The 27,456-nt window shown below is 41.4% G+C and overlaps 1 protein-coding gene across 4 annotated transcripts; it reads right to left on the bottom strand.

The window, feature by feature from the left end:
• On the bottom strand, nucleotides 1-27,456 carry si:ch73-105b23.6 (mucin-like protein). 4 transcript variants are annotated; one of them, XM_044215022.1, is made up of 25 exons: nucleotides 27,363-27,456; nucleotides 23,783-23,838; nucleotides 21,538-23,619; nucleotides 19,804-19,926; nucleotides 17,671-17,934; nucleotides 17,068-17,201; nucleotides 16,232-16,399; nucleotides 15,812-15,991; nucleotides 14,326-14,917; nucleotides 13,784-13,933; nucleotides 13,065-13,282; nucleotides 12,679-12,754; nucleotides 12,268-12,558; nucleotides 10,717-10,953; nucleotides 10,478-10,630; nucleotides 9,846-10,024; nucleotides 9,028-9,220; nucleotides 8,792-8,911; nucleotides 8,576-8,695; nucleotides 7,211-7,231; nucleotides 7,005-7,069; nucleotides 6,679-6,871; nucleotides 6,346-6,474; nucleotides 5,878-6,013; nucleotides 1-1,333 (listed from the first exon to the last, which is right to left on the bottom strand). In XM_044215022.1, the coding sequence occupies exons 1-25, from the start codon at nucleotides 27,365-27,367 to the stop codon at nucleotides 1,192-1,194; spliced, it is 6,027 nt and encodes a 2,008-aa protein (XP_044070957.1). In that variant the 5' UTR covers nucleotides 27,368-27,456; the 3' UTR covers nucleotides 1-1,191. The 4 variants fall into 4 exon arrangements, with proteins under 4 accessions (XP_044070957.1, XP_044070958.1, XP_044070959.1 ...); XM_044215023.1 differs by having other exon boundaries at nucleotides 7,005-7,066; XM_044215024.1 differs by lacking the exon at nucleotides 17,671-17,934.

Here is a 27,456-nt window from a genome sequence, read left to right as displayed (position 1 = left end):
TAGAAGTAGTGGGGTCCTTTATTTCAGAATGTGAGAGGCTTTTCCACCATGCCAAGAATAACATTTGAAAACGGCATGATTATTTTGGCATAATCACTTTTACAGATATTGAGTCCTTACACAAATATGAACTATCAGCAGCTTCAGCTTGACATGTATCGGCTTGCAGGAAAATGACAATGTGATATTCATTTTCCTCTCCACTGGGAGGCCAGATGTCAAGTTGAGTTACAGAGAAACCCCCTAGAGTTGTTAAGGACTGACTGTCTTGCTCAAGCACACTTGATCAATATAGCGTCGAAACTTGTTAAAGGATATCTTAAGGTACAATCCCATTCTGTTCCCCCACTAGTAAAGTGACATGTTTGTTACAACACCGACATCCAAGTTTTTCTTGAAATAATATCACCACAGCACAATGTTGCTGAAGCGTAACTTTTAATGATTTACATTATATTTACACATCGGTTTTTTTTTTTGTTTTTTTTTTACTTGCAGTGACAGTCCAGCTTTACAAAAGAAAGCTGCCAGTTGAAACACTGAATTACTCACAATCCAGCAATGAACAATAATTTAGAGTGTAATTCCAAAGTGAGATAAATGCTTTCAGAAAACAGAGACGACTACTTAAAGTGTTTGCAAAATGATAACACATAAATTAAATCAACCATGTTTTGGTGATCATAAGTGATACTGAATTTCCAAATATGGATATACTAGTGTACTAATATAATATGTGAACAGAGGGCAGGAGTCTGATGCTAGGTTTTCTGGCAAATGCTAATGTGGCTATCAAGGAGGCTGTTGGCTTAGTATCAGCTGGAAGCCAAAGACCACTGCAGTGGTTTACTTTTCATCACCGTCCCCAGCCAAGAGGTGGTTGAGTTCTGCTGGGTCAGACTCTGACTGTAAAGTGTTGTCCAGGCAAAAAATCTTCCAGCTCAAACTTGGCAGTTCCATCGCTCAGCAGAGAGGGTTGGAAATAATTGACTTTAAAAGTCACTCAGGTTTAATTACTTGTTTGTTACGATATAAATAAGAGTCATTCATCTTGCCGTTATAAAACATGTACAGCAGCTCCAAAAGTGCTTGCATTGTGTTTGTAAGCCTGTGCTTTTCTGTGTGAGCTGTTTGGTCTCTGTGTAAGTGATTTGCACCTATGCATGTATGTGTATGTGCTTTTAGAAAGTGCTATCTGAGGCGTTGCCTGGGTGTGATGTTGTCTATGATCCGTGGACTGCAGTGGGTCATGTAGTGTAGGGCAGGGTCAGCGTAGTTGAAGGGTGGAGGGTTCTGATGCTCCTGGATGTAGTCTGGCAACAAGTGGGGGAGGCTGGAAGAAAACACATAAGCCAATCAGAATGCAGGAGTAAACAAGAAATCTGTAAAATGCTGTAAAGTGGCAAATATGTAGAGTGATGTCCATACTATTTCTTGCACTCTATCTCTTGCACTGCATGTAAGGAGTTAATGTCTTTAGCTTGCACCATGTGGATCAGTATGTACTGTAAAACTGTTAACTAGTGGTGATATATCTCCATCAATGCCAGGAGTTACGTTTCTGCACATTTTGTACCTTTTGCATTGAATCCCTGGCTCTGATTAGTGCCGTGTATAATTCTCCATACAGTAAACAATCATTTCAGGCAATTTATGGAAATGTTTGGATGGGCAGCTGTTGTGGAATACTCAGTGACTCATGAATATTCATGTAGACTCTAGCCTAGATATTCTGAGTGTTGAAAGATGCTGAAATCTGGGGCTGAAGCTGATTAAAAACATGAAGCACACTTCCCGAATGCTTCTCTAGACCTGCTGTTGTCTGATTTGCAGTTCCGATGTTTTGGATCATATATCGTTATGGTTGTTCTTGCAAATATGTATATCCTCTTTGATAAAAAGACACAGACGGTGCAACCTGGTATGCCATGAATCATTCTGTGAATAAAAGGAAAAAAACATACTTCTTGCCAACGATTCCTTGCGAACATCCCCATTGACTGTCTTCAGACCATTTGTTTGGTCCTTGATTACAGTTAATGTTGTGTTTAAAATCTCTGAAGCTTAGTCCAAATTGTAGTCAAGTTCCAGAGATTTTATATATAATGCTGATATTATAGTATTTCACAAAAAAATGCTGCAAAACATTGTGAAAACCTACAATCGATGTTACTTAATGGTAGGGCTGCACGATATGGTTAAAAAAATCATTTTGCGATTATTTTGACAGAAATTACAATTGCGATATGATTCACGATTAGTGGGAATGATACTTTTTGCATCACAATTTTCATTATCACTGAAAAAACTAGTAAAATCATGACGATGTGATCTGTACTGAACAAACATGTTTTCTTGCATCTGGAGATAAAGATTTGTAGGCCAGGGCATCTCTGCAGAACTACAGTACTTCATTATAATGCTGTTTTGTCACACATTTTACCTTTATCAAAAAATTGCAGCTTCTGTGATTTGGACATTACACTTGGCCATATTGCGATTTCGATAATATTTCGATTAATTGTGCAGCCCTACTTAATGGGAAGTTAAAAAGGAACATTGGAAACAATCATTCCTGCTCCATCATATCCCATAAATATGGGACCTTAAGTGCTATTATATCATAACATATAGTCCAAGTATCGCTATCTCTCTGTCTCGTTGAAAGACAACAGCATAACCTCTTCCCTGGCTTTTGCTTATTCGCTCTAATCTAACAACATAATCCCACAATGCTGGCGCCAACCCTGGCTATTATATCCATAGGGTCTAGTTTACTGATAGCAGAGAAAGCAGGCCACTCATCAGGGAGATTGTGTCTCTATGGCCCACTAACACCTTGCCTAGATGCCATGTATCTGTACACACATGCTGGGGCCAAGGACACATGCACATTATGATGCACAAGTCATGAATAGATACACTGCTATGCACATACACACAAACCTACTGTACGCATCTGAATATGACATGTACTTTAGCAGTTACAGCATATTTTCATTCAACATGGTGCATTCAGCTTTGTATTTAAATCCTACTGTGATCTGATATTTTTCTATGTGAGTGTGGTTAAATAGTTCCAATCTCTATCGTGACTGACTTTTCAATATGTGTGGTCTAGCTAAATCCTAAAAAGAAAATTCACTCTTCCTGACAATAGCAAACACCACATATTGTTTTATATTTATTTAAAGGAATAGTTTGACATTTTGGGAAATACGCTTGTTAAGGTTCTTGTTCATATTACGGCACGTTCATATTTACCATACAAACATAAGAGTGGTATCAATCTTCTCATCGAACTCTCAGCAAGAAAGCAAGTGAGCATTTCCCAAAAAGTCAAACTATTCCTTTAAGAAATGACATTGGATGATGTGATGATGCCGTTTTAGCTATTTTCCTGTGAGCAAACAGCATCTCTAATCTGTGGATATGTCACCCTCATCGGCCCTGTTTACACCGGGCATTAACATAAGTCTTGGGTGATCTCATCACAAGTGGACAGCTGTAAGTACGGGTGTGAATGTCCCCAAGCCACATTGAAATCCGATCACTCAGACCACATTCGGAGGTGGTCTGAGCCACTTATGGCCACATTCTGACGTCCTCTGCATAAGTACGTACTCATTTGCGCACCAACACCGTTATATTAAAGTGCGAAACAACAAGAAGAAGCACAACAGGCAATATGGATTCTCGTGGATGGAGTACACACGAAACACGCTGCTCTGCCTCACCTCTCAGAGTTTGGTGGACAGATAGCTTTACTTGTTGCTAAAGTAACCGCTAACTGCTGCTAACTGTAGCTGCCGTTAGCTAGTTATGAAGTTGTGTTTTTGTACAAGTTATAAAGTTGTGTTTTTGTACAGTAATCAGTGAGGCCTGGCCCCCAGAAGCACTCTGCTCTGGGGGCGTCCATCGTTTTTCCAACCTAATTCTTGTCTCTTTTATGGTCTGATAAAAACAATAAATTCATCTAATTCAGGTTAAAAACAACAACATTTGGTCTTTGCAAACAGAAATTATGTAAGTGTTTATTTGCATATAGAGCGGGGAAGTGAGATTTGATCAGAAGTGGTTACTCGAGACGCATGTGGAGACGCATTCTAATGCCAGGTGTGAACATGGCCATCATTACCTTAGTTTACTGTATATTCTATCCGCACACTTTCCTCAGTGTTACCCAAGTGTAGTTTCATAACTCGGACCAAAGCTGTTAGTAGGAAGTGTTTTTGTTTAATATAGTAAGAGAGTGGGCAGTCTGTTCTCCAACTGAGAAGTTAAATACAAGAAGACAGTGCTGCAGCAGCAGTACAGAGGACAGGATTTAAAGCCTTCAAGTTGCTGTAAAGGATTGTCTCTGGGCAGACCTACTTGACTACTGTACCTTGAAACACTGAGTGTGTAACTGTGTGTGTGTGTGGTCTGTTCATTCTCTGCAGCAGTATATTTTGTGGTGACCTGCACTGAACCCTGTCTCACCCTGCCCAAAGGAGCTGCTGACCCACCTAAACAATTATTTTTTAATTCATTAGGTCGTATTCAGATTAAATCAGATGTTGCGGTGATTAGCTACAGGGTTGTGCGGCGGTGCGTGGGCGTGATTATTTGTGCTTTAGAACGTAACCGCTGTGAAACAATCAGAAATCGGCACTTCCTCTCCTCATTCACCATCAACCACCGCTGTCTCTCTCTCTCTCTCTCTCAAACAAATGAACACAAACAAAAGGAAGCTTCTTGGTATCGCTATTTTTCAGCATAGACTGCAAGCCAGACACAGACGTCGATGGTCTATAACCTTGGTACACGAAATAAACCAAGCGAGGGCACAACTGGGAGAGAATCATAATTTGGTCCATGAACTCCGCCTGGATAGTGCCTGGTTTCAGTGATATTTCAGGCTGACTGTGGAGCAGTTTGACCGGTCTGATTGCTGTATTGGCCAACGCAGCGTGACGTTGGGTTGCGTTTCTCCAAAAGTTGATTCTGTTTCAACTTCTCTGTCGCAGGTCACTGCAGTTTTTTTCGGCATCCCACCGCCGCAGCCTAAACAGACTATCCCCACTCAAATGAATGAGAGCACTGGTGTTTTAGCACCACGATGGCCTAGCCATTGTTTTTTAGGCCAGTGTGGCTATAAACATAGTCTTAGCATTGCTGTAGTGAGGCTGTAATGCTCATTACATAGCAGAAGACGATTGTTGTATGGATGAAAACTGAAGAGATAACAGTACTATTTTTAGATCCTTACTAGTAGTGAGGCAAAAAACATTAAGGAGGGTGGTGCCAAAAGAAAAAGCCATGTTGATACATCAATCGAAAGCACTGAATCTCTCTGCCCTTCTTGGAGTCTCCAAGTGGTCGCCTCTGAGGACTCCATAGCCATAGTTTTGCTAGGGGACATTTATGATTATGTGGCCAATCATAGAGAAACCTGGTAGGGGTGACTGAGGAATGGCCAGCGCGATAATTAAAAAGCAAGCAAAGAAATAAAATGTAGTTGTGTGCAACAAATGTAAACATCTAACCATCTGCTTTTTTTGGGTCACCATCGGAATCCAGTGTATCGTGAATCTAATCTGAACAAAGCTACAGATGTTTCAGAAACACCTTTCAAGCCTACAAGGATTGTTTAATACTCAAAATATAGTTTTGTGGTGGAGTATTCCTTTAAATATATTCCTCATCAGCACAAAATAGTGGAAGAATATAATCATCACAAGCTTCAATCAAACGTAACCTGTATAATATTGTTATTAACTTTCAAAAACCATCAGTAGTTAAAAACCCTAAACTTTATAATTCAAGTCATGCATGTTGTGTAGAAAGTAAAAATTGTATGTAAATTCTACTTAATGTGCTCCTGGTGTTACTCACTCTCCAGTAACAGTCTTCTTGCAGCAGCAGAAGCAGGCCAGTGCAGCCAGGAGCAGCAGCAAAAGCAGAGGGATGCCGATGCCCAGAACCAGGCGCAGAACAAGGTCTAGTTCCATATCATTCACCTGGTCTCTGTCTGCAAAGGGTCAAGTAAAAGCAAGTCATGACAAACATTTTCATAAAATGCTCACATCACAGTCACAGAATGTTTTACAGAGTGAATGTTAAAGTGTAATTTGCAGGTTAGTGAATGACAAAACTATACAATGATTTTCTATTAAATCATGACCTTCAAAATAGCAACAAAACTATTAAAGATATGAAAGGCATTTCTGAAAGGTATTCATTTCATTTAGTAAATGTTAAATGGGTTTAGCACACAGTCATAATATTGATTTTGACAGTTTACTAGCCCTAGAGCCATTGCTGTACCTGCAGGATGGATGTAAAGTATGCTCAGATCCTCACCTAATACACAGGACTGGGTTTCATCCACATCAGTTGTGCCATTGCAAACACACCTGTAGCCTCCGTAAGTGTTGGCGCAGAGGGCAGGATGAACACACACCGCCTCCTTGGCCTTACACTCATCCAGATCTGTAGGTGTGGACAGTCCAAGAGAAAGTGGGAGAGAGAGGTAGTCTTACCAACAGTTTGCCATCATTAAAAAAGAGCTGCAGTATATTTGATACCTTAATACCACAATACTATGGCAAACTGAAACATCGTAATACGATGATATTAGTTCTTATGTTGAAGTTGAACAAAAAGTGAAAATCACTGAAAGTATTGGTAATTTACCATCAACTTCTACGGCACGGATGTCATAGTGGCTGCTGACTCTGGCCAGATAGTCTCTGATGTACCAGTGAGGTGTGTCACTGGATACGTTGATACGATATTCGGCCACATCTGGACTGGAGCCCTCTCCTGGATCCTTCTTACTGGCGTTGTAGAATTTGTTCTGGAAACCCATCGACAGAATGTCCACCAGCTGAGAAAGAAAGAGAAATATATATATAATCATTATGCAAATTTGTGCAATTATATTATTACTGTTACATGTTACTAATTAATGTGTCACCAGCCATCACTGGCACACACCCACACACGACACACACACCTACCTGTTTGATTCCATCAGCTCTGTTCTTCCTCCAGCTCACAGAGACATTGAAAACATTATACCCTGCTGGCACAGAACAGCAGCAACAGCTGTGTGATGACCTCTTATTACCATATATGGGCATGTTTACCATGGTAACACCAGAGGATGAGCTAAGCTGTGATAAAGCAAATGAAGCCATAGAAAGAACCATATGGGAAGTCTTACCTGGAGGATTGGCAAAGTCACCTGCGGAGAAACACATCATTCAGAAGTGAATTAAATAAACAGGTGACACGCTGCAGATGTACTATCTGTTGTAGAGCACGATTACAGTTTTCATAAATGCACAAACAAACACTTGTTAGAGTTTATAATATAGGTTTAACCATTTAAAGAGTTCCACCACATTGCACATTATCTGCTGTATCAGGGCTAAGCACATCACATTGGCAATTTCAGTTGTTCTGGCTGATTAGACCTCTGCTCAGGGCAGGGGAGGAATTTGTATTTGAGGATTTTTTTTTACGGTTGAATGTTTGTTATCATTATTTATGTTGATGTTTCAATATAGTTAATTATTCTTCAAATATTATGTTTAGTTAAGGTGTACTCAGTGATTACAATTATATTTTGTTTGTATGTGTTACTGGTAATGCACCGACAAGCGATTTTAAGGTAGTTAGTTGCTGGCTGGTAAAGGGTAGCGCCGCATAGGGGTTCCACATTGTGGATATTGTTTTGGACTTTTGGAATATATAGATAAAAGGCGTCAATTTCTGCTGGAATGTCTTTTGGTTTTCATCCAGTTTATTTTTGTACGACGGACAGTGTAATAGCAAACCCTCCTTTGCTTTCATCTACAAGAGGAGTCAATGAGTCAACTCCAGGTTTTACACTCTCCTACTGTATGCTGGGAATTATGTGAGGTCACCAAAATCATCGCACTTAACATAAGAGTGTGATCTGTGGCACCCTAAGAAAACTATCAGGACAGGTGTCTTCATGACAATAAAATGAAAGTACATGAAAACCAAACAAACATAGATGTCATAAGCCATAATCCCTCCTTCAAATGTAATGAATGTCGCACTATATTGATGATGCATAGTGTTTTTTAACCCTCACATGACCAATGTCCAATGTCAGCTTTCATCTTGTACAGGCGTACAATGGCTCTCAGCATAACACTTAGACATTATGAAAAAAGGATGCTCGGCATTTTGATTGGATGCCAAAGATCACAATAATGGAATGAGACTATGGAGAGAGATATAGTATGTGAATTTACAGTAAATATACAGGAATCACTGCATGTGAGTCATGTGCACTTTTGCACATTATATAAGGCATAAAGTACTGTATGTAAATAAGGGATTTTGGCTTGTACAGTACATTCTAGCCCCATAGATCCTCTAGATGCTGTTGTTTCTAGCGTTGAGAGTCCCTTTAGGGCTAAGTAAATGAATTGGAAAAAAATACATTATCGGAATATAGTCTTTGTCTTTTGGACCTCTATAACCTGTGAGTGTAACTGATAAAATAGTCTGCTGCTGGCTGAATGATATTGAACGCGTATGTTTGTGCACATACCACATCCATCTGGGTCCTTGGTTTTCTGGTATCTACAGACGCAGTCGACGGAGCCGGGCTTGTTCTTACACTCAAACTTAGCATTGGGACAGGTTGAGAGCTCTGCACACTCATCTATATCTACAATACAGACAAAGACAGCTGTGCAGTTAAAACATTGTAAAAAAATAAATAAATTAAAAAAATATTCCTATTGGAGTGTCGGGTGTTCAGTACCTGTACAGTTCTGTCCGTTTCCTGTAAAGCCAGGCTTACATGTGCAGGTGTAGTTTTGTTTCGTGCTGCGGCAGTTGGCATCTTTGTGGCAGGGGAAGGGGAAAGGAGGGATGCACATGTCTGAGAAGGTATACAGAGAAACAAGAAATTAGTGTATGGGGTATTTTTCTCCAAACCTGATAATATGACAGCACAAAGAAAATCCTACAAACAAAGATCATTAATGTGCTACAGACCGTACTCAAAGCACTTGTATCCCTGTTTCCCCCCAGAGACAGTATTATCAGGACACTCTCCACAGGTGAACAGGCCGGGCTCTGACTTTGACTGGCACTGCACCCCGCGGAAACAAGGTTCGCCTTTACATACATCTGCAGTGTTCCTACAGAACTTTCCACTGAATCCCTTTGGGCACAGGCACCCCACCACCTGAAAGGAAAGAATAATGAACCGAAAGCAAAAGGGACAGACAGATTTAAATGCTGCATACATTCAAGCAAGATACTACTTGTCCCACACTCGGATCTGAATAAACCAAATACATCCTTTTTCCTTCCCTAACCACATTTCCTGAACTTCAGTGGGGTACATCACGAAGTCAGTGAAACATGTTGAGGAGAATTCATAACAAGTTGAGAGTAGACAACCACAGTGCTCATTCCTTTTTATAAAGGATGGTATTAGAGGAAGCTCTGAAGCCCCCTTTGTTAACATTTATTCTATGAGCTCAATTAGAAATGGCAACTAAGACAGAGAACACTGTATCCATCATAATAAGACATTTCTATAATGGAAATTGATTATTTTTTTAAATATTTTCTTTGTGGGGAACTGTGTATTATGATTGGTCATGTGGCCATTCTGGTTGTTGTTGCTGTCTAGTGTCTTGTAATCCAATATGGACTATGCACCATCTGGTGCAGGACTCTCAAATAAACAATTCAATCCAAAAAAAACCAACCTCCTAACACAAAGCGACGTTTGTCTGCGCAAACACAAAATCCTGTATGCGAACTGTTGCAGTGGAGAGCATCAGCTAAACTCAAAAATGTACCTGGAACTTTCCCTGCTGGTGATTTTCAGTGATGCTGTCATACTGGCAGGTTCCCCCGTTGAAACAGTTGCAGACGCGCAGGATGGGGGTGAACAGGGAGCTGCTGAGCTCGTCACTGACTTTAACGGTCAGCTGGACGGGCTGTGTGCTGACGGGCGTCCATGTCAGGAAGCCGTCGCCTGGAGCGAAGAGCGAAAGGGTCATATAACAGTACTGTAAAGCCTGCACAACACAAACTCATTCATACTAATACACATTGATATGCATAATAATGGCAGGGGAACATCATGGGATATTTAAGAGGCCAAACCACTGTATTCCTGTGCTTTAATAAAACTAAAACACGACAGTTACACATTTACAACAGCATTTCTTTGTAATAGTATTAATAAAAGCAGCATTTCATCCTCTTCTGCCAGTTCTGTATGCCTGTGCGTGTCTCTCTCTCTGTGACCTATCCACTGACTCAGCTCTGAAATGTCCCATCTGCCAAAAGACTTAACTGCTGGCTCACCATCCCACTAACAAATGTCAACAGTAACGTCATCTGTAACATCGATGGAGGAGGGGGTGGGTGGGGGCTCTCTTTGGTATGAAGGTTTGAGGGAAAAGTATGTGTGTGAGTGTCTCACCGCTGCCTATGGAAGCCTGTGGAGGCCTGGGGTAGAGCAGTGAGTAGGTGATGGGGTCTCCATTTGGGTCCTGAGCAACAATCTGAATGTTGACAGTAGAGTTGACCTTACAGCGGATCACTGTGGGCTCTGTCACTATGGGAGGCATGTTACCTAGCAGACCACAGTCAGACCACATCAAATTAGTACAAGTCAATGATGAAGACGAAAACCGTTCCAAAATAGTGTAGCCATCGTACCATAGATCAGAGCCAGATTTTGATATTGCTTCTTGGCGTCCAGGGTCCACAGGCCCAGGTCAGAGCTGCCGGATGCTAGGGTGTCGTGGACGCACTGCATGCTGCCTTTACAGGTTCTCCTCAGCTCCTCCACCTCAGCAGGACTGACACTTTTCAGCAGGTGCTCAGAGGAGGCACGCTTCAGTGAAACCAGTGGAGTTGGAGAGAACAACAGGCTCTCTGGGACTGGAACCGCCCCTAGAAACACACACACATGGGTACAGACTAGAGATTGGGATAGATGTGGGTAGGGACAGGTGTAGCTGTGCAAAACACCATTTAAATTGTCTAGATGATGTCCATCATACTGGACTTCATGATAATGGTAAATTAAACTGAAAGTATTTTATTCTCGGGGAAGCCTGACTCACTAATTGTTTAGTATTAAGTTGACAACAATATGTTTAGTACAGGGAGTTAAAAAATGTTAACGTCACGCAGGCCGTGGGAAGGACAAACCCTTGGGAGTGTGAGAGAAGAGGCAGCATGGTAAATGGTAAATGGACTGTACTTGTATAGCGCCTTTCTAGTCTTTCCGAATACTCAAAGCGCTTCCAGATTAAAGCATGATTCACCCCATACACACAATGATGGCAGTTTGCCAACTGCTCATCAGTTCAAAGAAACTAACTCATTCCCACACACTGAAGGCACAGCCCTCGGGAGCAATTTGGGGTTCAGCGTCTTACCCAAGGACACGTCGACATGTGGGGGAAGCCAGGACAGAACCTATGACCGTCCGATTGGTAGACGACCCGCTCTACCACTAAGCCACAGCCACCCATGGATGAGGTGTTGCACCCAAAGATCTCCCATTCTGAACTTTGGCAAGATGAATCCCTGTGTATTGATTTCATATTCCAGGCATAATGTGCAGGTTGATGAGAGCAGTGTGAGTGAATCCAAAAAGTTGTGGGACGTAAAACCAAAACAATTAGCTAAAAGACGCTAAAAGACTTGGTAGAAGTGAGGGGAACTGCAGAGTTGGGTGATAATTCTCGTTCGTCACTACAAACGACCTCTTTCACATTTCACATAGTATTTTCGTTCATTGTTAATATAAAAATATGGATTATGGCGTATTAAAAACCTGACTCCAGCCCAAGAACCTATCCAGCCAACTAACTACAGCTAAAAGTAAGTATAAGGAAGCAGCTCAGCTTCCCTGGCAGTGACTGTGCTCATGGCTGATATGGTTCTGCTGTCAGAAGCATCAAAGCAAGGGATCCTGCTGTAGACGACAGTAGCTTGAGAGGACTGGATGGTGAAGACTAAGAAAGGTCCAGGTCTTAAGATTTGATGCAGCCAGCCAGTCAGCCTGGCTGTGAATTACGAGTAGTGTTTGTGATCCCATGTAACATCAGTTGTTCCATATTCATTTCATATTTATGTTTTCTATATTGTACATGATAGCTTTGTTTGACGTTTAGATATTATTTCTCCAAATGTTCTCAGCTTTTCTCTTCAAACACAATGAAATAGTATAACTGTATGCATCTATGGTCCACTCACAGGACAAGCCAAAGTCATGCAGTCTCTCCTCTGAGGGGGGGTTGAGGTCCGTTGAGGGGAGGAGCCTTCCGTCGGACATGAGGAAATCGTCGGAGCGGGCGGAGCTCCAGAGACCCATGAGACCCACGGTGCGGTTGTAGAAGGTCTGAGCAACCTCCACCATGGCTGCCAGCTGATTGTGGCCTACAACCCGCCACACCACCACATGGAGACCACCAGCATACACTGCTGCACAGCGATTCAGTGACATACAGCGCACAGCGAAGTCCTTCTCGCCCATGTGCACGACACCTGAAAGGACCGTTATGACATATTTGTCAGCTTTTATGCAATGGCTTCCTTCTGCACTATGGTGTCTCATACAAAAATAAGCTTTTTAATTGTATGCCAGATGTGTGCGGTGATCTTTACCAACTGTGACTGGGACCTCAACATCATCCACAAAAACCTGCAGCCTGTCTCCTTTCTCTGCACATCTCCATTCAATCTGAAAATTATACATGAATATTAGAGATAGATTAAAGTATGATTTGCAAGGTTCTGTACTTGTGTTATTGCCTTTTATATAAAATTGCACCCATCTGGTATGGTTGAAAGAAATAGTGCTAAAAATGTGGAACAATTATTTGAGGCCAGATAAGTCGATCGGAAAATTTCCTCCCGAAGATCTTGATACTGAAACTCTCTTATTTCCCATCACAACCAACAGAGAAGATGGTCATTGAAATTAATATTCAAACTTTTTAAAAGAGTAAGAGTAGAGTTTATCTTCCCTCTACACACACAAACATCCTGACCTTGCCAATGCCCTGGTGGAAGGCAGCCATGCGCACCACCACTGGGACCTCAATGATCCTCTTTGTGTCTGTGTGTAGCTTGTCAGTCTGTCCTTGCAGGGTGAAGATATTAGAGCCGGTGGTGGAGGAGAGACGCAATATCACAAACTCTCCCAGGGCCTTGAAAGAGTACTCCGTCCCATCGAAGGTGATGAAATGGAGGCTGCCGTACACCATCGCTGCAAGGGAAACATGGACAAGAGAGGTTTTCTGGGAAGTCATGTCACTTTTATTTATACAGCCCAATATCACAAATCACAATTTGCCTCAATGGACTTTACAATCTGTACAGCATACAACACCCTCTGTCCTTAGACCCTTGCTTCGAATGAGGAAAGACTCCCCCGCCAAAAAAACCCTTTTAACAGGGAAAAAATGGAAGAAACCTCAGGAAGAGCAGCAGAGGAGGGATCCCTTCCCCAGGACGGACAGACATGCAATAGATGTCATGTGTACAGAATAAATTCACAACAGAAAATCATAATATATGGGTAATAATTTAAATTCATCATACTTTAGTCCTCTTTGATTAAAGGTACAGCAAGTTTTCTGGGAATGCACAGACTGTGGACTATTACTGGATGAATACACCAGTATTACTTAAAAACAATGAACATTTCCATGATTACTGTACAGTACGTGCTCTTCAGCTGGCAGCTTTGTTGGAAAGAATCCCTCACCTACACCTTGTGTCGCCTTCTGGGCCGGGGTGCGGCCATCAGGGCTGGCCCAGCTGTAACCTTGACAACGGTCCAGTGGTCTCTTGTTTAGGTAAAGGTGGCACAGAGGAGACTCGATACAACACCACTGGAATGGCAGGAGATCTTCATCTAGAGAGAGAGAAGTTTGATTAAATATTTACACTTGAAGGCAAGTGGCTGTGGCAGCATGGTTTAGTGGTCAGACAGACTGTCCTGTAAGTAGAAGGTTGCAGGTTTGATCCCAGCAATAGACATGTGCCTTACCTTGTCCTTGAGCAAGGCACTAACATCTTCCTGAAAACTTATTTCTGACTATTGGTATGTGGAAATATTCAAAACTAAGTCATTAATAGGAACTTCTTCTCAAATGTGTGTGTAGGAATTACCGATTAGACTAATCACTAAAATGTATCTTGAAAACAACCCTTAAAAACATTCCCTAGTGACTAATAGGAGTTGGTGAGTGCTATAAGTCACTTTTATGGTGGATTTGACAAAGAATCGTAAATCACATGTATTACCGATATGTTTCTGCATGCTGTGTCCGGAGAAGTAGCGTTCATTGTACCCAGCCAGCAGGGGACCATCTGGTTCATACACACACCTCTTCCCTGAACCATGTCTGTTGGACAGGATGGACTGAAAGATGTGTCCCCCTGCGCCCCCCCACCGTTGACCCCTCAGCGTCTTCACCCTTGAACCCGGATCAGTGGTGTCCTGCAGGAAGGACAGGTCCTCCAGAGCCTGGGTGCGGGTGCAGGGACATGAAGACAGCCCCTTTGTCCACTCAGCAGGGTCAGGCTCCTTCATCGTCCACGCCTGGCACCGGACACGGGGATCCACGTCTGAACCCGCTGGTCCTGTCAAATCATACACCAGCTGACCTAACTTCCCCATGATCCCTTTCACCTGCTGGGGCCTGTATCTGCCCCCAGGCCCAAAAAGGTTTTCTGGGGGGACAGTGGGCTCCTTGTGGGAGGATTTTCCATCTGTGTAGCCGATGAGAGCGTTGTGGTATTGCCTCTGGCCAGGACCCCAGCGCATCTCCCCGTATCGCAGGAGGGCAAAGGAGCGCGCTCCATCTGTGGTCAGGATACACTGGAAAGTGTTAGTCTGAAAATGATAAATCAGAACTGTTTTAGTTATCAAGTACAGTGAAAGACTACATAAACTCTGTTTATTGACATTTTTACATTAAGTATTAAAGTTTTTTGCCAGACATGGATCTTCATGAATTACATCAATTATATAAAGGGTCTATTAAGTGTCATAATTTTGCTATAATTTACCCTGATTTTAATAAAATCTGTGTATCACTGACTAACACTACACTGTAACACAATTCGTACTGAACAAGAACAGCGAGACCTCACATTCAATGCAAAAATGACATTGCAAGAAGACATACAATAAGACAGGTGGCAGCAGATATCACTACACTCCGCATTCAAGCTCTGTAGGTGAAACAGCCCCAAGGTGGCACCAAAGCTAAACAAAATAGCACAAGTCTTCCAGGAATTATGAATACTGCTTTCTTTGAGCTTACGGTTAAAGGGCTCATATTGCACATAACAATAGCATATTGAGTAGGTCAAGCAAACAGTAACACTCCCTGTTCCATCACACCTCCATCACATGGAGACTGGTGCATACGAGATTTAAGGAATAGACAGAGCTTCAGTAAGATAAGTTCCAAATGATGATGATGGGGATCTTTGAATATTCTTACGGTGTGTGACTGGCAATGTGAAATATGTCATGCAGGACACACGCATAATTAGTAAGCTATCTTGTTCATTCCAATTCATCATCATCATCATATTATGTACCATTTTTGTACAAATAAATTAGTTACTGCGTTTGTATGAGAGGTTAGAGAAAATAATTTTGAGCATGTTAGATGGTTTCTAAGATTGAAAAAGATTAGGCATTTCAAGAAAATTAAACTGTAGTTAGAACAACCAAATGTGTCAAGCAAATCTGATTGGATTTGAACAATCTCTTTACTTCTGAGAAGTTGATGTTCTGGTAGGAGACGGGCATCACGTGGTCCCAGGTGATCTTGAGGATCCAGGCAGGGGTGAAAGCAGGCTTGCTTTTCCGCTCCTCAAACTTTGTCACTTCATCTGCTGTTCGATTAAACACTATCTGGGAATACACACTTGACATTTCCAGCGCATGGTATTCCTGAAAGATAAAAAAAAAAGGAGGAATAAAATAAAGCACAGGTTGCAGCATAAATCTATTAAATCATTAGTTATGACATAGTGGCTTGTTTTGTAAATTTCATCTCTATCAAATAAAGATTTGGCCGTTCTGTGACTTTGCCTTTGATTTTACTTCATTCTTTCAACTGAACAAAAAATAAAAACAAACTCCAGTCTCATTTTGACACCTGCCAGAACATGACCCCTGATGACATCTAACCTTATAGAGCAGCCGTCCGTCCCCATGGGTGAGGTCAGCATCATCCCAAAACACCGCCAACAGAGCTACATTCATGTTGTCGGGGAAACCACTGGCTAAAGGAGCAGGCAGCAGGTACTGCTCATTCTCAGCGACAGATTGAAACTGGACGAGGCCATTGTCAGAAAACTGTGAAAGGAAAGTAAGATATGGAGATACTGTCATAAAATCACAACTTTATGGCTAATATTGCTGTAGTTATAGCAACATGTCTCTTTAATCTATTTTAAATTTCATTTTGTCCTTTATTTTATCCTGATTTCATCATAAGAGCTGTGAATTAATGCTATACTATTTTACTGCTGGAAACCCTTAAGCAAAGCATCTAAGCTCCATAGAGATCACATATTGTGTGGGAAATGTTATACTGCCACCCACACATTGTAGATTGTAGTAAACCATGTGTAATATGTGTATTGCTATCAAATATCACACTCATGACAGTTATGCAGCATTCTGTTATATTATACTGAGTATTACTGTTACCTCTGCCAAGAAGGTTATGTTTTAAAACATATTTGAAAAATATTTCAAAACCTTATAAAAATATAGAAATTACAGCTAGGATTAAATTTGGAAAGTTAGGCCATGGGCCAAGGAGGAAGGGATTTGTTTTTGATGTGGAGCCAAGATTTCTTAATATTGTGAGATGTGACATTTGGATTCAGATTAAAACATTTCTAAATATTCTCCATTATTAAAAAAAAAACATTTTAGAGGATTGTACAACTTGGAAGCAATATGCACTCTATGAGATCTTTCTCATGTGTTATAGATAAACACACATAGAAACTCACATACACCCTGTCATACAATTTTCCCATAAAGGGGAAACCCATTGGCGGTGTGATGTATGGGGAATTTCCATCTTCTGTGTCCATCTTTACTCCTTTATCACCAACCTCTGCTCCAAAGGGGTACAGGTTGCTCTCTATTGGGGCAACACAGACAGTTAATCAGTGGCAAAACTTAAGATAGCTACATTATGTTGTCATCAACCAAACTAATCATTTCACTTGCGACCAGCATGTGAAATGACTGTTCAAGTTGTCACTTTTTATTTGAAATTTGAAGTACTGTTTGAAAAATTCAATATTTAATCTGTAATAATCAGTTCAAATTCACAGTGTATAAGCGCAACAGGCCGCGCCTTGTATTCCAGCGCGGGTCATTTGAAAAAACAAAAGCTCTGTCACTCTTATCTATTGCATGCCCTGTTGCCCTATCTGTGAGCTAGCCTATTGCTGCCCTCTTTCGCTAACACAAAATGGAAAAAACTAGCAAGCTGTGCTGAACACTGTGTAGTAATGACACCAAACCACACATACAATGAGACACACACAAACACAGACGTTTAGGTAAAATTATCAAGACAGGTGATTAACAAAGGCATAGCCAACCATTCTGAGTCATCATTCTGTACACTGTGTTGTTTTTGGGACAGGAACAGATGTAAGACCCTGGCAGGTTAGTGCAAGATGTTTGCTCAGGACATGCCATGGGAGACACACACTCATCCAAGTCCACACATCCTCCTTTGCCACGACCATTGTCTTTGGTAGCATTCCAGCCCCGACTGCAAGAGCATTTGAAACCTCCTACATGGTTGAAGCAGGTGGCAGAGGAGTGACACTGCCCATTAGCCTGTTGGCACTCATCAAAGTCTACACACAGTGGCCCAATACTCACAAAGCCAGGCATACACACACATATAAATGACCCTGGGGTGTTGTGGCAGCGAGCGAGAGGGTGGCACGGTTTGGTCAGGGCGACACACTCATCCACGTCTTTGCACCACGAGCCATTTCCAGCGAAGCCTGGAGGGCAGTGACATGAAAAGGAGCCAGGGGTGTTCCAGCACCGTGCCGAGGGGTGGCATGGTGAATTCTCACATTCATTGGTGTCGACACATGTCTGTTTCTCCTCGTGGTACCCCGGCGAACAAGAGCAGTTGTATGCTCCAGGCAGGTTGGTGCACACCTGGTCAAAGCGGCAGGTGGTGTTGTCCTTGCATTCGTCAATATCCTCACAGCCCAGGCTAATGGGTTTGTACCCATGAGAACACAAACAGAAGAAGGACCCTGCTGTGTTGTTACATAATGAGTGCTCAGGGCAAGGGGTGCCATCTGGGTCATGACACTCATCCACATCCTGACACTCTGTACCATTCAGAATAAACCCCTCATTACAGGGGCAACGGTAAGACCCAGGGATGTTGACGCATGTTGAATCTAGCTGACACACTGAAGAGTTGAGGGAGTCTGAGCATTCATCTTCATCCATGCACTCTGTCCCATTACTCCAGAAACCTTTGATGCATTCACAGTAATATGAGCCAATAGCGTTCATACATGTGCCATTGGTACAAAGCTCCCCCAACTCCATGTCACTGCATTCATTGATGTCCACACACAAGTCATCCACTCTGGAAAATCCAGAGTCACAAATACAGAGGTAGCTTCCGTTGGTGTTGATACACGTGCTATGCTCAGAGCAGGTAGAGTTGTCTAGGCACTCATTGATATCCTCACAGTTAGTGTTATTGCCTTGGTAACTTTCCCAGCACTCACAGACAAAAGATCCAACTGTGTTTAGGCAGTTTGAGAAATCAGGGCACTGGATGAGGCCAAGGGAGCACTCATCTATGTCCAAACACAGGGAGCCATTGCCTGAGAAGCCTGGGTCACAGGTACATTCGTAGCTCCCCTCTATGTTAGTACAGGTACTGTTGTCAGGGCAATTGAAGTTCCCTGTTACACATTCGTCCATGTCCTGACAATGGGTCCCATTGTTTTGAAACCCTTCCCAGCATTCACAGATGAAGGAGCCATTTGTGTTGAAGCAGTAGGAGAAGGCAGGGCAGACTTGATCTTGTAATTGGTGGCATTCATCCACATCCCAGCATTCGATGCCACTTCCTTCATAACCATCTTTGCACTGGCAGTAGAAAGAACCATGGTATGGGTGGCACTTGGCGAGTGGGTGGCAGATGCTATTAGCATTCAGGCAGGTGTCTTTACTCACGCATGTGCCCTCGTCGTACACCATGTCCAAGATACACGAACATGTGTAGGAACCAGGGGTGTTGCTGCAAGTCATGTTCCCGCTGCAGGTTGTGGCCAGCTGACATTCATCCACATCCTCACAAACAAAGCCGTCACCTTGGTATCCTTCCTGGCACTGGCAGAAGTAGGACCCGTTTGTGTTGCGGCACAAAGCCTGGGCACTGCAGTTGTGTGGCAGGGTGGAGTTCTCCTCACATTCGTTCACATCCTGGCAGTCAAAGCCATTGCCCTCCATGCTAGGTAGGCAGGCACAGTAGAAAGATCCTGGCGTGTTAGTGCAGCTGGCAACTGGATGGCATCCTCCATTTTGGACTTGGCACTCATCAAAGTCTATAATTTATCCAAAATGGGACAGTGTCAGGGAAACAGCCCCAAATGGTGCTAAAAAAAAAGCTCACAGGAGAGTTCACTTATGGGGGCAGAAACAATTGCTTCAATGGATGTTTATAATGAGGAATTGATACTTACCAGAGCAGTTCTTCCCGTCACCTGTGAAGCCGCTGAGACAGAAGCAGGAATGGTTGCCTATTGTGTTAACACACTGGGCAAATTCACTGCACCCGTGCTGCCCTGTCTCACACTCGTTCACATCTAGAAAGGTGATAGACAAATTGGGAGGGAGGTAGGGAGGGATATGATTAAGCTTAACAGCATCCCATCAGAGGACAATCCATTCTTAGAGTTAATGATTTCTGTGAGGTTAAACAAATTTCTTAGTTTTGTAGCTACAGATAGAAAGGAAAATCTGAATTTTAGAGAACGAGGTAGACTTATTATTCTGGTACTGTCATGTCAAGTTGAAACAAAGCGGAAACTCAGAAGGAGTGGGTGGTCATCTATTTCCTTCCAAACTTACCTAAATTCCACATAACTGCAACCTCCACAGTTTGATTCTGCCCAGGGACCTGTGTTGCATGTTGTACCCCTCTCTTTCTCTTCCCTTATTTCCTGTCTACCTCTATATTGTATAAAAGACGCTTTACTGAAAGCCCATTCATGGAGTAGATTTATCTTCATTATTGTCCCATTACTGGCATTGCGTTTTTATTTCACTTAAGAGTTTTTCTTTCACCCTCTTTCACATTTGAATTAATACACTCTTAATACAAGTACTGACAAGACACTTAAAGTGAGCACTAAAATGTGTTGTAACTGAATAAGCACTCCTCTGCCTCTGGACGTTTAGCTGTCCCATCACTCAGAGGACCCTGTGGTTGCACATTTCATTCAAGGTTCCTCTCTCTTCTGGCTCCACAGTTGTGGAATGAGCTCCCCAATGAAGTCAGGGCAGAGCCACTGCCCATCTTCTGCCGCACCTTTTCAGACTAACTTAACCCTTGCTAGCACTTATTGCTAGGACTAGTACTGTAGCACTGAACATACTGAACATGCTTTTAGTTATTTGTTTAACAAAAATACACTCCCAGTTTTGGATGATATCTAGCTCTTGCTCCTACATGGTTTGAATGCACTAATTGTAAGTTCGGACAAAAGCGTCTGCTAACTTAATGTAATAATAAAAATATTACCCAATATAGGATTTTTTGCAATGATAGATGCAAAACAAGATGTGCTGTTTTAGTCCTGTTATGGTCTGAAGATTATTTTCATCTTTTTCATAACAGAAAAAAATACAAAAATGTGCTTTTATAGTATTTCATTACAGTAGTTCAAAACTAGAATGAGGATTTACACTAAATGTTACAAGGATAAAGGATAGGACTTCCTGATATTACAGGAAGATGTTCTGTAGATGTAAGATGTGTTTCTTGGACAATCCACATCTTGTTTGGCTCACAAATTCCTTAAATCTGTCTTCTGTTTATCTTTATCCTCTGCTTTTTCATTGGCATAGATTGGAAAAGAGACAACAGTAAAGGATAATGGGTTCTACCTGGATTTAACTCGTCAGTTTACTTAATGTAGAGAGAAAAGATAAGTAATATTTTGTACATTCAGTGCAGTTTATGAACTACTCTTTCAAATAGGTCCAGTTAATCATAGTCTAAAAATCAGACTGAATTGCCATTTTTGTTTCACTTAATTCATTCAGCCTGACAACATGTTCATGACTGATTCATATGAACAAATCAGAGATGTGGGCAGCAATCCAAAGTCTGAAACCAGGCTAAGTTAACCACACTTTATAGATTTATTTGAAAATAACAAGATAAGATAACAAATAAAAGAACTGTATTTTACCAAAACACTGTGTTCCATTGAGTGTGTAGCCTTTTTTGCAGACACAGGAAAACGATCCTGGGATATTGATACACTCAGTTTCATTGTCAGGACAAATGTTTTCCCTCTGGCACTCATTTATGTCAGAGCAAGTCAGCCCGTCACCCACGTAACCCAGGTCACACACACACTGGTATCCAGCCGACGAATGGTGGCACAGGCCATGATTGTGGCAGGCAGGGTCACACAACAGGCTGGGTGGCACACATGTGTTGTTGAAGACCACTGTACCATTCAAACATGAGCAGACATGAGCACCAGGGGAGTTGATACACTTTGAGAAGGCTGGGCAAATAGTATCAGAGAGTGTGCACTCATCCACATCCTGACAGGAGAAGCCATCACCTATGAAACCCTGCTGACAGGAGCAAAAGAAGTCCCCCATTAAGTTGGTGCATAGCGCCCTTGGGTGGCATGTACCCTCTGCAGAACACTCATCTATATCTTCACACTGGGTGCCATTTGCTGAAAAACCTCGCTTACAGGTGCAAGTGTGGGACCCGATGGTGTTGAGGCATGTGGCGTTGACATGGCAAGGGTTGTCTTTACACTCATTCATATCAACGCAGTCCATGTTAATGGCAGGGCGGTAGTAACCGACTAGGCAGGGGCACTCGTATGACCCGTCGATGTTCTTGCACTTTTCATTTACTCCACATGGATTGTTCAGTTCCTTACACTCATTTATATCCTGGCAAAGAGTCTGGTTAACCAAAATGAAGCCTGGCAGGCACAGGCAAGAGAAGGAACCCTGGTTGTTGACACATGTAGCTTTGTTTCTGCAACCTCCATTATCCACCTGACACTCGTTCACATCATTGCACTGGATCATCCCATCTCCAGAATAACCCACCCGACAGGTGCAGTTGTAGGAGCCAGGAAGGTTAATGCAAAGGGCATTGGAGGGGCACCGCTTAGCCAGTGAGCACTCATCCACATCCACACAGGTGAAGCCGTCTCCTCTGTACCCTGCTTCACACTGACAAGAGAAGGAGCCAGGCGAATTTGTGCATTTTGCGTAGGGACTGCAGCGACCTGCCACACACTCATCCAGGTCATGGCACTTGAAGTTATTGAGGATGAAGCCTCTGCCACAGTCGCAGTAATATGACCCGCCAGTGTTGACGCAGGTAGTAGTAGAAGGGCAGATGTTAGGTGTTGCACACTCATCAATGTCTTCACACAGTCGACCATCTCCTACAAAACCTTCAAGACAGGAGCACTCGTAACTCCCCAGCCTGTTGATGCAAGCAGCCCTGGGGTCACATTGATGGCCTTCATTGCATTCATTTATGTCTGCACATGTCAGTCCATTTCCTACAAAACCACTGTTGCAGGTACACCGATATGACCCCATGGTGTTTACACAAACTGCATATAGACTGCAGATGTTACTTGCACATTCGTCGATATCCACACAGCTCTGCCTGTTACTTTCAAAGCCACTGCTGCATATGCAGCTGTAGCTACCAGGCAGATTTTTACAGCCTTTATAGCCAAGTGAGGAAGAACACAGATGAGGAATCTCTGAACATTCATCTATGTCAAGACATATGTAGTTTCCATTGCCCTTATAGCCAGCATTACAGGTACACATGTAGGACCCAGGGTTGTTGGTGCAGGTGGCGTTCCAATGGCAGATCTTTTGGTTAGCGCATTCGTTAACATCAGTGCACTGGAAGCCGTTGCCCACGAAGCCAACTTTACACTGGCACTGTCGCCCACCATCGTAGTTAGTACAGAGGGCACTGGCATGGCAACCCCCGTTTTCTTTTTTGCACTCGTCGATGTCCTGGCAGTTGGTGCCATCTCCAACATATCCATTGAAGCAGACACAGCTGTAGCTGCCCAGGGTGTTGTTGCAGCTGGCCTTTGGATGACAGCCGTGCAGGCCACTGAGACATTCATCGATGTCGTCGCACAGCAGACCATCGCCCTGGTAGCCCATGCGGCATACACAGGTGAAGTTGTTTTTGACCTTCAGACACTCAGCCTGAGGGTGGCACTTGCTGCCTACTGCCTCACAGTCCTTCAGGTCAGCAACTGAAAAGAACAAGAGGGAGAGAAAAGAGCTTGAGAAATACTGAATCTGATGTTGTGTCAACTCAGTTATTTTAAATATGTTTAGGGAACATTTGTAATTTGGTGTCTACTGTCTGTGTGTTGGGTAAAAACAGCAATGATAGTTTAATTGAAGGTAAGATACCTGCACAGCAGTATTCCAGCAGTGAAAATAGACTTATCAGCCACAGGAGTGGAAACCTGTGAGGGCAAAGAAAATAAAATGACGAGAATCTAACAGCCATTACCCTTTTACACAATACACCTCTCTGTTTTTCAGAAACATAGTGGGAATTCCACACACTTAGTATTTTTTATCTTTTTTAATAAGTACAAGAGGGACAAGGGTGTACAAGAGAGAAGACGGATTCAGTCCTTGTGAAGGTAAGGAGACATGGATTTCACTCACTTTGTGGTTGCTGTAGCACTTTTATTTTAATCAAAAACACAGCATGTAATTCTAAACAACATGCAGTGGCTTCGGTTCTGAGGATTATGTAGCCATACATCACATCAAGTCTGAAATGTCATCCAGCTCTGTTCTTGAAATAGGAAGTAAAGTCTTGATTCAACCTAACTGCAAAGTATGTGTTACCTTTCTTAGTGTACGTTGTGTTTCCACAGCCTACTTTCATCCCACTGAACAATGGCCGGGTGTCTATTGTGTCGTAGGTGTAACACAGATAAACCTATTGTCTTATCCTGAGTCACCACCCAAAGAGGTCATTCTGCTCTTGCTTATCCAACATCGCAAATAATTCCTACCACATAAAGTTTACTGATGTAAATAATATTTTATTTTAGCCTTCTCAATTCAACACCATATTTATCTAATTTTCAAGTATAAGGTTTTTCCAATTTTGGTCATTCATCAAATACTGTTTATTCTCAGCCATATCATTCACTGCCAAATATGATAGAGGCTCCATGAACACAGTCTGTAAAACCTGCAATAAAATGTTATTTGCTTTACATATGTTCTTTTTGTTATTTCTTTTTAAATTGTATTTAATATATCCCATAGTTTCCTCTAATACTAAAAGAAATAAAAAAACGTCCTCATCCTCTCAACTTCACATTAGTCAAAATTGTAAATTTTTAAAAAATACCATAAAATGTTCTCCAAAACCAAATGATTGCTCTTGTTCATAAGTCCAATATGTACATTTGCTCTGTGCCACTGCAGCCCACAGTGGTACAATATGCTTGAATGCCCTAATAAAGTGGTAAATGTGAATGGCAAAGTCAAATTTGATCTAACAACAAATGTGACATTTTGACTAACTTTTAAGTGTTAGTTTAAGTGTTAGTACCCAATTTAGTCAATAAAATAGATTTTAGATTGGATATTAATACTTTGAAACTCAAATTTTTATTGAGCTCATGAAGGCAGCAGAGTGTCGTAAAGTGACTACAGCTTTGTGACTGAGCACTATGTGGGACTCTTTGGATCCAAGGTCTAATCATCTGATTTAAGAACACTTGAACTATACTGCATAAGCTGATTTGAGGTTTTTTTCACCCCTTGTTCAGAAGTCTAAAAACTTTCCATACACTCCCAGCCACTACAGTTTCCTTGGGTTAGACTGAAATAAACTTGAAAGTGTTTTGGATTAACTGATGTCCGACCAGACACACCAGAGGGCTCTGGTTTAAAATTTGTTTTCCCACAATGCTCTATACAGCTCTGTCAGTCACCCCAATATGTTTAAAGCCAATGGCTCAATGAAGTAGTTTAGCTGAATTATAAGAATGACAACAATTCCTGTTTGTTCTGATTAGGTTACCATCTAAATATCAATATTCTCTCCAGGGCATGTAGGGCTATTGTCTGTGTCTGAAGAGGAGGCTCTGGATGGACAGTGAGAGTACAGACTCCCATTTCATAAATGCAGAACTGTCCACTGTAAATTATCTCCAGCCTCCCTGAGGGACTGTAACTAAGACAGATATGGCAGCTGCCATAAAGTCCATCACCATCAGCAACACTAAGAAAACTAAAAATAGTCTTAAGAAAACATTTGAAACATGAGGAAATGGTTATTGTCTGTGATGTTAAAGTGCACCAAAAAATATCCATCTTTTTTTGAAAGCACTGATGCTTTAGCCATTTTACGACCCTATTGTTTTCTAATTTACTCTTTAACACGCAATCTATTATTTATTCTCTATCTGAGTGTAAATATATTCTGTACAGTTCATTCTATTTTAACAAAGTAGTTTGGTATTTTGGGAAATATGCTTATTCGCTTTCTTGCCGAGAGTTAGATGAGAAGATTGATACCACTCTCCTATCTGTCTGTTAAACATGAAGCTGCAGCCAGAAGCCAGTTAGCATAGCTTAGCTTAAAGACTGGAAACAGGTGAAAACAGCCTGGTTCTGTCCAAAGAAACCATAAAAAAAATCTTTCTAATTAACATGCTGTATCACGTTTGTTTACTGCGTACAAAAACCGAAGTGTAAAAACGACAATTTGTGGTTTTACGGGGCGTAGTGACTTCCTGGATTCTTTGCTGGAATCATTACACCCAGGCCAAGAAATAGTGAGGCACATAACCCTCCCTAAAACAATTTTATTTTTGCAGTTCTGTTTAATGTACTGATTAAACAAGCAAAAATATAGTGTGTTAATTAGTGAGCTTTAATTGTGCTGGTAGGTGGATTTTGTTACCTTTGGAAACAGCCTAGCTAGCTGTTTCCCACAGTTTCCAGTCTTTATGCTAAGCTAAGCTAACTATCTCCTGGCTGTAGCATGTGAGAGTGGTATTGATCTTCTCATCTAACTCTCTGCAAGAAAGCAAATACGCATATAATGTTGGTCTATTCTTTTAACATCCCAGAACAATCCTGCTCCTCACTATGGAGCATTTAAAATTATCTACTAACTTTTACTACTAATGTATACTGTATAATCAGTGCATATTAGAGTTTAAGAGTTTATGGTCTTGCTTTTAGGCTCCATTCTCAGCTTTTATTTTATTATATTATTTGGCTATTTTATTGTATTATGTTTCTTATCTACCTCATTTTTCTTTGTGTTTATGTGACTTGGCTGCAGTAACTCTGTGATTTCCCAACATATATATGTATTCTCTTTTTTTTATTTTGATTAGAAATTCAATCTTTTACCAGTAAATAACTAGAGGGAAAAATTAAACTTTAAAATGAACAAATCAATCCATCAGTAAATTGAACAAATAAAAGTAATTTTACATAACTAAACAACTGTTCATGAGAATTAAAACCTTATTAAGAACTTAAAAGCAAATCTCTAAAAAAAAATATATACATATCTATATCTATATCTATATATATATCTATATATATATATATCTATATATATATATATATATATATATATATAACATGGTAAACATTGAATAACAAAATCATATCAGTAAATACATGTGTTTTAGTTTGAAGTTAACATAGAGTTATACTAACAAAGTACGTCATAAACTGGTACATGTAGCAATGAATGACCATCCTTCTTTGCATCCAAATGAAGCCTTTATGCTTTAATTATAAAATTGACCATGAAACAAAGATCAATAAAAAATTAAGAAATATAAAATCTGGGTCATATGAAATGGTTTACTGATAACTTCACAGATGAATCTTGGTAAAGGGCCATAACAGTCTTCGGTCACCACTAAAAGAAGACCCAATAACATAAACAAGAAAGTCGTAAAAAGTACAGAATACAGTAGCAGAGATCACTCACCGCATATTTCCCTGTCTTTCCTGTGTAGTTTCTCTACCTCTCTTTGTCTTTCTCCACACAGACCTCTGTCATCAAGCAGCCTCTTCCGCTTCCT

The sequence above is a fragment of the Siniperca chuatsi genome, linkage group LG11 (genome assembly GCF_020085105.1).
Source record: "Siniperca chuatsi isolate FFG_IHB_CAS linkage group LG11, ASM2008510v1, whole genome shotgun sequence".
NCBI lineage: Eukaryota > Metazoa > Chordata > Actinopteri > Centrarchiformes > Sinipercidae > Siniperca > Siniperca chuatsi.
This window is presented reverse-complemented; position numbering and strand designations above follow the sequence as displayed.

Coding starts and splice junctions, on each gene's coding strand:
- si:ch73-105b23.6 (XM_044215022.1), bottom strand. Junction 17,202..17,670: donor CAGAATGATGACTCAGAATG/GTTGGCTATGCC, acceptor TTGCCCCAATAG/AGAGCAACCTGTACCCCTTT. Junction 8,912..9,027: donor ATACAAGTGCTTTGAGTACG/GTCTGTAGCACA, acceptor ATACCTTCTCAG/ACATGTGCATCCCTCCTTTC.